The sequence below is a fragment of the Juglans regia genome, chromosome 1, assembly GCF_001411555.2.
Source record: "Juglans regia cultivar Chandler chromosome 1, Walnut 2.0, whole genome shotgun sequence".
Classification (NCBI taxonomy): domain Eukaryota; kingdom Viridiplantae; phylum Streptophyta; class Magnoliopsida; order Fagales; family Juglandaceae; genus Juglans; species Juglans regia.
Genome location: NC_049901.1, coordinates 40528116 through 40538731, shown reverse-complemented (window position 1 = coordinate 40538731; position 10616 = coordinate 40528116). Strand labels below are relative to the sequence as shown.

Sequence of the window (10616 nt, the reverse complement as noted above, 5' to 3'; positions counted from 1 at the left end):
ACTATGTTAGTATACTGATGCTTTTAACAGGATAGTTATAAGTTGGATCATGTTGTAGTTTTTATATGTTAAATTCACTTTGTATGAGTTTTGGTTTTAAATACAGATTTAATAAATATTTGAAATATATTATTATTATTAGTATATTTTTTTTATAAGTACATAGTAGTGCAAGATTTTTATTTCGAACTCTTTAAAGAGAAACTAATTAGTCTATTTTTATTACATGAAATATTTGCTCTCCTATTTTTAATCATTTTTGTTTTAATGAGTCTTTAAACCAGAAATGTATTGTGTGGCATTATTGTATGTATTACTAATATTACTATGCAATTTTATAAATATTATGAATTTAATAGTTATGTAGATATTGAGGAATTTAGGAAGTGATGGTATTTTAGAAATTAAGAGAAATTTTAGGTTTTTAAGGAATTAAAATAAGTAGTTCAGGTGTAATATGAGATTATCTGTTCATTGGAGATTTATTTAAGTTGCATGAGTTTTTATAGGTGACGATTGACAATTGTTCAGTACTGTTGTCGAGAATTTCTGAATAAGCTAAGAAACTCAGGTAAGCGGGGTCTTATACTAGACTGTGCATAAAAATAAAATAGACTGAGATCAATTTTGAAAATGTGCATGTTGTGTTATGAAAAGAAATGTTAAACGATCCTAGTTATTTGTTCTACATTGCTCATGAGATTCTATATAAAAATAAAATATTTTCTAGCATGATTGGTGTAGACATGAGCTTATTTTTTATATTCTGCTAAACTCAAAAAAATATGAGCGAATATGAAAATTGATAATTTTTGCATGTGACGTGAAGATATTCTGAATCTGTTTTGGAAAATGTGAAATGATCTGAATTTCAGTATTCTGTTTTGATATGAGGTGGCATTTGAAAAATTTTTGGCATGACTTTCTGATTTTGTTCTGACTTTGATTCTGATTCTATTCTGACTCTAATTCTGATTCTATTCTGATTCTGATTCTGTTTCTATTCTGACTCTAATTATAATTTTGATTCTGTTTTGCTCTAATATGTGGCCCTGTCACGGGATATAATAGTAACCTCTAGCCCTGTCATGGGATACAATAGTGACCTCTGGCCCTGTTACGGGATATAATAGTGACCTCTGGCCTTGTCACGGGATATAATAGTGACATCTGGCCCACCACGGGATATAATAGTGATTTTCTGTTTTGAGTACAATCGCTTTGATATCATGATGATTTATGTTCTACTTGACTTTCTGTAGAATGTACAACTCTACCACAGGGGTTAAACATGACCTCTGTTTGGATATGATATGATAAGATGAAAATATTCGGTCATGTTGTGCCAAATGAGTCTTTGAATATGAAAAGTTAGTTTCTGAATATGAAATGTTTGCAGTGACGCTCTGATTTTTTTGAAAATATGTATTTTTGAGATTTGCATATTGAAATTAAAATGTTTTGTTTCTACATTCTGAACTCTGTGAAAATACTCATGTTTATATACTAGCATATGTTCTCTGCTTACTGAGTTGTTGATAACTCACTATTTATCTCCATAACATTTTTAAGATATTTTTATGGTTCAGCTGGAGGACAAGAGTAGGAAGTATTGAAAAGGTCTAATGATCATAGATGAATGAGTGCTAATGGTACAAGTATCTTGGAGGATCATATTTAGTACTTTTATCTTTAGCGGTTGTTTTGGTACGTCAAGTTATGAATAATTTGAGTCTTTATGAAGATGTTATTTTATTTATTGAGGTTTTTTTTTAGTATTTCTGTGGAAGGATACATATTTTTGGATCGAACAAATAAGTTAAGTATCTTATGGAATTTCTGTTTATTTATTATTGATTATTAGAGATGTTCTTAAGTAATATGACCTAACTCTCCGGATCTCCGAGATCGAGGCGTTACAGATATTATATATTCCTTTTGTACATTCCGGACTATATATGAAACAAAGAGCCATAAAATGCTTAACCCTAAAGGCTCGATCGGTACTTAATTAGCAATTCTCCTCAATGGAGGATCCATTAACAGCAGTACTAGTACTAGTACTGATCCCCATCTCATGCAGATCAGCAGACTTGGTTTTCGTTGGCCTGTACCAGCAAGCTGCACAAACCAGATATACTACAAAATTTATGGAGCCGAGTACTGCCAAAAGTCCATAGAAACAATCAAGCCTCCCATGATTGATATCGTCTGCCAGCCATCCTTCACCATCCTTACTTCCTGTCAGCCTCTTCACGATCGAGACCAAGAAACTACTGACAAAGAAACCTAGAGATAAGGTTGTCAGGAAGAGACCGGTGCTCATGGTTTTCATGCCTTTGGGTGAACCTATTATGAAAAAATCTAGTTGGCCTGTGTATATGAATGCTTCCCCAGAACCCACCAAGAAGAATTGTGGGATTAAGAAGAAGACGCTTATAGGCAATGTAGCTGCTGTACTATCACCCGTGGCTTTTGCTACTGACAATCGTTTTCTCTCGCATAGGGCTGCAGCTGCCATTCCACAAGTTGACATGACAAGCCCGATTGCAATTCTCTGGAGATTTGTAAAACCTGTTGATGAAGAGAGTTAGTTATGAATCATTGATCATACAGATAATTTGCCTCTCGTGCAGATTCTTGATCTATAAATTAACTATATCATGCACGATTAATATATAATATATTAATATATACCCGGTTTCCCTTTCCATTTCTTCCAAAGAGGCATGATGAGGCGGTCATTAACGGCCAAAGTGATCATAATGGCAACTACGAAGAAAACAGTAAGGGAACCAGCAGGAATTTGAAAATTCCCAAGGGATCTCTCCATGGTCGATGCTTGCTCTACAGAGAAGGTGATCATCTGTGCGTATGAAGTCCAGAATATGATGGTTGTGGCCCATATTGGTAACAATCTTATCATCATCTTCACTTCCTCCACTCTTGTCACTGAGCATAGCTTCCAGAGGTTTGGAGCAGCACCAGCTGCACTCTTCTCAAAGTCACCTTCAGCTACAATGGATGCTTTGTCCAGGAAACTAGAATGAAATCAAATTTAAAGAAGAGAGAGAGAAATAGTCATGGTGGAAATCCAAAAAATTTATAACATTACTCATATAAATAATTTTATTGTTTCATAAGCTAGCTAGTGACCAAATATCTTTTTATGTTTCGGAAACTGTACGTGCAAGCACAACATGTACTTATATTGCACTATGCTTAATTAAATCATTGATTTTAACTTGCATGGGTTTGAACTTTAGACATGATAGGGAGCACGCAAAAGAAAAAAATATAAGAAAAAGAACTTACCAGAACTGATTCGTGTGATCAATTCTTGAGTTCTCCGGAGTATCCTCATATAATGAGCCAGCATTAAAATGGAGGTCCATATTCCTTTTCCTAGTAGCTGCTACAATAACTTGGAATATGTGAACTATGGGGCTTCCCATGCTTTTCTTGTACCTATATCTTTTAGTCCCAGATAAGAACACCATGATGGCCATGCACATGGAAACAGAACAAATCCCATATGCCCAGCTTCGACCCACTTCATCTTGTAAATACACAAGCACAGTGACAGCAGTTAAAGTTCCAAAGCTAATGAAAAAGACGAACCTATTGAAGAAGTATGCCATCTGAGCCTTCTCTTTCTCATCTTTCTCGTCGAATTGATCCGTTCCAAATCCCGATACACTCGACTTAAGGCCACCAGTCCCTATTGCGATTAGATACAAAGAAACGTAGAGAATTCCCATTTGGAATCCGTTGGCTTGTTTGCAATCTGTGGCAGTTGCACCGCAAGTTGGTGGGCGTAATTGTCGTAGTTTTGTCGAAATTGCTAAAGCACCAGTGCCCTAAATCATCATCATCATCATCATCACAAGCATGATCAAGAAAAAATAGACATCGGCACACGTACACGTACACGCCCGCGAATTAATTATGATCTTGAAACTTTGAGGCAATTAATGATATAGTACTTCATATTGTTATACATAAACTTACGTACCAGAGCTTCTATTGCAGCAAAGATGGCGATGGTCTTGTATCTGCCTAGGAAAGAATCGGCAAGAAAGCCTCCAAGCAAACACAGAAGAAAGGATGTACCCAGAAAGTCGGTAACTATATTGGCGGAAGTGGAACTAGGCAGATGCATTGTTCCAATCAAGTAGGTCACTAGGTTAACTGCTATTCCCATTGTTGAAAGCCTCTCACAAACTTCAACAACTGTAAGTTAAAACAGTAAAATTTCCAAATTAATATATATACAAACTGATTAGAGTTCTCTTAATTCGTTTAGTACTTTCTTTATATTTAATTAACAATTAATAGAGATTAAGATTATGCAGAAATAGTTACTTCATTATATATATATATATATATATATATATTAATCTTGAATCCATTAACTCACAAATCTTGAGAGCTTAAATGGCTGGGGCTCAATTTCTGATCTATACCAGCCATATCTTATATAAATATATATATATATATATATATATATATATTTGTATATATTTGTGTGTGTACGTAAGTACATATACACACTCACTCAGAACGTTACTATATATTTTGACGTCTTTCCTCCTTATCTCTTTAAATTCTAGAATTATGCATATTATTTTCTTGAGAAGCGCTATAACCATTAAGAGATTTCACAAAAATAAATTTACAAACTGATATGATTTAACGTGAAACGTTAGATGTCTAATACGTTGAGTCATGAGCTATCTAACTAGTCATGCTTATATCTTCTTATTTCTAATATATAGCCCAAAGCAAAAAATAAAACTCATTTCTAATCGTAGTAACAAGAAAACAAACATTAATCCGAGTTTGATGTACTGTAATTGTACAACAAACAAAAAGCTAGCTAGTAGAATTCAACTCTCTCTCTCACACACACACATCTCTCTGAGAATTGTACCGTCGGTTGCATATAAGTTTTGTTGATAAAAGCTCAGGAAATGCATTAAATGTGTTCTCAATGTAATTAATGGAGGTAAATTCAGCTTTGAATCAATGGGTATAACGTAACTAGGCACTCCACTACACGAAACAATGTCTAGAAATTCTAAGTTTTTTTAATGCAATAATTAATGGAGGAGACCTTCATTCTTCTTGCATGAGTTATCACTACATCTACCTGTTTTCTTTTTTTAGCAGTAAAAACGGCCACAGTTATGGCGGAGGAAAATCTTGAATAGAAGGGTACGTACTAAACTCAAAGAAAAAACACAAGTGGAAAGCAGAACAACTAACCAAGAAAAAAAAGGCCTAAACTCACTACAGGACATATATATACATGGACGCCTTACATCTACCTGTTTTAACTAATAAGAAGAAGACAAAAAGCTGACAGATTAAGAGGAAGAAAACAAACCTAGAATAAGAGCAGCAGGTACCCAACCGCCAGTTTTAGATCTATCAGCAGGAAAACCATAGTAGTCCACAGCATCAGCGACCGTCCAAGTCATCTTCCCCTCCTAAGAGATGGAGAAATATTTTAGAAAAGTGTTTCATTAAATAGAAAAGACTGAAGAAGAGGGAAGCGTTCCCAACTCATGCCATGACCAAATTAAAAATGAAAGCTAGCTTTTCAACACTAACCATATTTATAATCAGTATTCCCAAGTTTGTGTACTATTCAACAGGGAATGAAAGAGCTGGCGTGCAATGCTGAAAAAAGAAAGCTAGCTAGGAATTAAAATAAGGAAGCCAATTTCCTTGATCTATAGATGTTCCAACTCACTAGCTACTTAACTTAGTCATAAGAACTTGCCCTTTTTATAGGCAAAGAGGCTAAGCCACACACACATATATATATATATATATATATATATATATATATATATAGAACTTGAAGTGACCCTCAGTACCATGCACACAAGTCATGAGGACACATCACTGCTTCTTGATAAGGGTAGGGATTAGGTTTATCCCACATTGATCGGTGGAAGGTTCTAGGGCTGATTGAAAGTATTATTATCTTTAGAATAATACTATGCACCACACTCTCATTCTATTTTAATCATACTATACTAAGTAATATGTGGTACATTCAACACCATTAGATGATAAAGAAGCATGCAATAAATGATCATTTAATGGTGATAAATATATCACATCATACTTAGTGAGATGGTACGTAGTATGGTGTATAAAATTTTCCTTATCTTTAAGTAGATTTTGGTTAAGAAAAGATGATGCACTGATTGAGAAAGGTTAGATGAAAATTGGAATCTGGAACATACGTTCATGATCTCAAACAGCATTTTCAGTACCACATGACCTTTCTTTGTGGTGGGTTAGATAAGCTTTGGTCACAAATTAGGTTATGACCCACATGCATTATATACCCAAGGGCGCCGTCCAAGTGCTTTTGCTACCCCACAAGCAAGCCGGCCTCCTACCTCTTGGTTTTGTCCAGTGTCTGTGTCTCTGTATGGGCATAAAATGATAAAATATATATTATATATTCTGATCAAAATTCTAAATGACATGATACAGAGATCAGTCAACTTCTTGACATTTAAGTAGACAAAACCCCTTCCTCATGTTTTTACTTATACGAACGTGCGAGCTCTTGACGGTTATATGGATAGAAAATGGGCTGGCCCGATCAGCCCAGCCCATTAAATTGATTCAAGCATTCCATGCATGTAAGTGGAATACAAAGTGATGGTTAGGTCCGGGTAGGTCCGAATCCAACTTGTTGATGAACCCAATGGATCGAGGACTCGATGATCTATCCTCGACCAGTCAGATATAATAATTAAAGGGATCAGTAAGTACTACACGTGGTAAAGAGAATGCTGATCTATTGAAATTCCATTACAGATATATGATTGATCTTTTTTTGGCCGAACCATGCTAAGCCCGTGTTTATATTCATTTACTGATTTTCATGCTAATCCAATTTGAGACATCGGGTCAGTACTGATTGGTTCTCCTAGTTATCCTGGGAATCATTTGGTATGATTAACAATGTTGCCATGATTATCTATTTAGTCAATTGGAAAAGTTATAATATAGGCTAGCAATTAAGTGTTATGATCATGATCTGTTTAAAAATGGACTCATGGATTGAAAGTTTCTTGTTTTTTCCTAGTTAATTGAGAACCCCGGCTGTTTCCATCTGCTTGTCAACGTTGGAACTTGTTCATACAATCAAATGATGGATTATTATTAACACTCCAATAATATTGAAACTCAACAGATAATTATGGATTAATTAAGAGTTGCAATGCCATAGCACTCAACAGAAAATTCCTGTATCCCTACTTTCCTTGCACCTGGGGTACCAACAGTGAAGCCCACTCAACGTTTCAAGGTAATCCGAACCAAAGATTTATTCCTCTCTCTCTCTCTCTCTCTCTCTCCAACTCTTTAACTGGAGGGAGAATCTATCCCTTCTCTTTTTCCCTTCCCATCTCTTTAGGGATTAAGGTCCTCTCTTACCATTATCAATCTCCAGATCATATGTTGATCTATGACTCCTGATCAATAGGTATTATTAGGAGAGGTCCTTCATATACAAGCTTTATACTCTTTAGATTTAGATATGACCGAATCCATGCACACTATTGATGACAGTCCTAAAACTATAGGAAGTTCAAATCTCCTTTTGATATGTACTATGATGAAGTGGAGACTTTCTCAAGTAGTTTAATGAGATCGAAAATTGACTGATCTATCACATTCTCATGACTCATGAGATCTTAACTAGATGGAGATAGGAAACGTCCCTTCATTTCATTGTCAAATAATTTAACCCCAGCTGCTTCAAAACTCTTTAAATTTAAATAAAACTTAGAAGGTCAGTATCTCCAGCTAGCGTGAGTTTCTTATCAGTTTTGGTAAAAATGAAAGCACATGGTCCAAAGACAAATGTCAAATATATATATATAAGTGCCTATATAGCTAGCTAGCTAGCTAGCTAGGAGTGCAGTTATAAGAGTTGGAGGACTAATGTTTGGGACTTGGGAGGTTGACTGAAATCACTATAATTTGGAGAGTTGACAAAAAAAAGTCACCCACATTGGTCCATGTGCTCTGCACGTGCCTTCATTGGTTCTTGTAATTCTCACGTGTGTAGACAAATTATGCATTATGCAATAATGAACCAGCAAGCATATATACCAACTGACAGCACTAATCTCTATCACTTGATCCCACACCTCCCACCTCCACCGGCCATTAGGCATCAAAGCAACATCTAACATGGAAAAGCTAACCCACTCAACAGCAGAAAAGGGCCAAACAACACACCCATAACCAGAACATTCCCTTTGTGGGTCCAAGTACTCTTTCCCCTTCCTTCCACTGACCCCAGTATCTGCAATCAAGGATTTTTCTAATTCCTTTGACTCTTCCTCAATTATCACATGAATCTCAACCACTGCTGGGGCCTATGATCTACAGGAGCATTTTGGCCTACCCTTCCCTCTTTGGGTGTAAATATCTATATGTTGCACATGAATGTTATGCTCCAAGTGCATGTGAAGGAGCTCCAAGTGTAAAGGAGGGGATGGCATTTATTTTATTTTATCATGCAAACTAATTGGTATCCAGCTTTTTGATCTTCCTTTTCATCTAGCACCACATGACATGCATATCTCCCTTTGGATTTGTAAAGGAAATCTAATAATTACAATAAGATAATTGGCACGACTTGGTTGGATACTTTCTGTAGATTCAGACATTCTGCATGATATCTGAGAAGGTTTGATGAAACCACCACACTTTGAAGTGGTGAATAGTTTTCCATTTATATATCAATTTACATATCGTATGAAATAATTACAAATCAATTACAATTAAGATGGAATGTAAATAAACGGAAAGTATATACAAAACAATCGCCTAGAATTAGGGTCTTAGTTAAGACACATATGTCAAGCCTTAGATTAAGGCAAAGTATCCTGAACACCCCCCCTCCCCCCGGAAGCTGTGCGTCGGATTGGAACAGATGTGAAGCTTGGATCTGAAAAATTCAAAAAGTGGTCGAGGAATGCTTTTGGTGAAGATGTCAGCAACCTGTAGATGAGAGGGAACATACTGAGTGCGAAGTTTGCCAACGACAACAAGTTGCCGAAGGAAATGGTAGTCTAACTCAACATGCTTTGCCCGCTTACGAGAAACGGGGTTTGAACTCAAAAAAATGGCACTTTTGTTGTCGCACAAAAGAAGAGGCTGCTGTGGAATGGAGACCTAGAGATCATGAAGGAGATTCGTAAGCCAAAGAAGTTCAGCTACAGTGTGCACAAGAGCACAATACTCAAATTCACAGCTTGAGCGGGATACAATAAGTGCTTCTTGGCACTCCAAGAAACCAAATTGTCACCAAGATAAATAGAGTAACTAGAGGTAGAACGACGAGTACTAGGGCAGATTGCCCAATCAGCATCAAAGTAAGCAACTAAAGCACCAGGAGTAGCAGATGGGCGAAAATTAAGGCCAAAATGAAGGGTGCCCTTGACATAGCAAAGAATATGCTTAACAACAAGAAAATGATCTTCTATTGGAGCGTGTAGAAACTGGCTGACAGAATTGACAGCATGAGCAATGTAGGGCCGTGTGATGGTCAAATATTGGATAGCACCGACGAGAGACCTGTAGAGAGTGGGATCCGAAAAAGGTGTACCATCAACAGTCAGGTGCTACGCAACAACCATGGGGGTATGGACTGATTTGCTGTCAAGTAACTGAGCTCGAGTAAAAATATCTCGTGCATACTTTAGCTGACTGATGAAAAGACCGTCTGCAGTTGATGAAGCTTCAAGGCCAAGAAAGTAACTGAGAGGGCAGCAAATTCAGAGTTGACAAGTGAAGCTGTTGAGAAGAGATGAGTTGTTGCCAGTAACAATGATATCATCAATATAAAGAAGCAAATAGATTATGTCAGACTGCTTATGGAAAATAAAGAGGGAAGTGTCAGCATGACTACAGGAAAATCCAAGTCGAACAAGAAAGGAGCTAAAACGCTGAAACCAGGCAAGAGGTGCTTGCTTGAGACCGTAGAGAGCTTTTTTCAATTGGCATACATGATTAGGAAAGCGATGATCAATGTACCCAGGAGGTTGCTCCATATAAACATTTTCAATGAGAGTACCATTTAGAAATGCATTCTTGACACCAAGTTGACGAAGAGGCTATCTGTTGGTTACAGCAATAAAAAGCATAATACGAACAGTGGTAACCTTGATAACAGGACTAAAAGTGTCAGTATAGTGAAGACCAGGTACCTGTGTATAGCCTTTGACAACAAGACGAGCTTTGAGATGCTAATCCTAAAGGGCCCTTGATACCATGAGAAGTTTTGATGAAACCACCACACTTTGAAGTGGTGAGTAGTTTTCCATTTATATAGCAATTTACATATCGTACGAAATAATTACAAATCAATTAAAATTAAGATGGAATGTAAATAAATGGAAAATATATACAAAACAATCGCATAGAATTAGGGTCTTAGTTAAGACATATATGTCAAGCCTTATATCAAGGCAAAGTATCCTCGACACATTAAGGTTAGTTTTATCTGGGCCCGGTGGTAGAAGTGTAGAACCATTATTTGCATATCTTTTTCGGAATGCTACCAAAATATA

The 10616-nt window shown here is 36.3% G+C and overlaps 1 protein-coding gene across 2 annotated transcripts; it reads right to left on the bottom strand.

Annotated features, from left to right (window-relative positions):
- Window positions 1-1842: 1842 nt before the first annotated feature.
- On the bottom strand, window positions 1843-5789 carry LOC109006244 (protein NRT1/ PTR FAMILY 6.2). 2 transcript variants are annotated; one of them, XM_018985459.2, is made up of 7 exons: window positions 5617-5789; window positions 5390-5492; window positions 4016-4233; window positions 3622-3860; window positions 3316-3468; window positions 2698-3041; window positions 1843-2574 (listed from the first exon to the last, which is right to left on the bottom strand). In XM_018985459.2, exons 1-7 carry the CDS (start codon window positions 5617-5619, stop codon window positions 2012-2014), a joined length of 1623 nt encoding a protein of 540 aa, XP_018841004.2. In that variant the 5' UTR covers window positions 5620-5789; the 3' UTR covers window positions 1843-2011. The 2 variants fall into 2 exon arrangements, with proteins under 2 accessions (XP_018841004.2, XP_018841003.2); XM_018985458.2 differs by having other exon boundaries at window positions 3316-3860.
- Between the last annotated feature and the right edge of the window lie 4827 nt (window positions 5790-10616).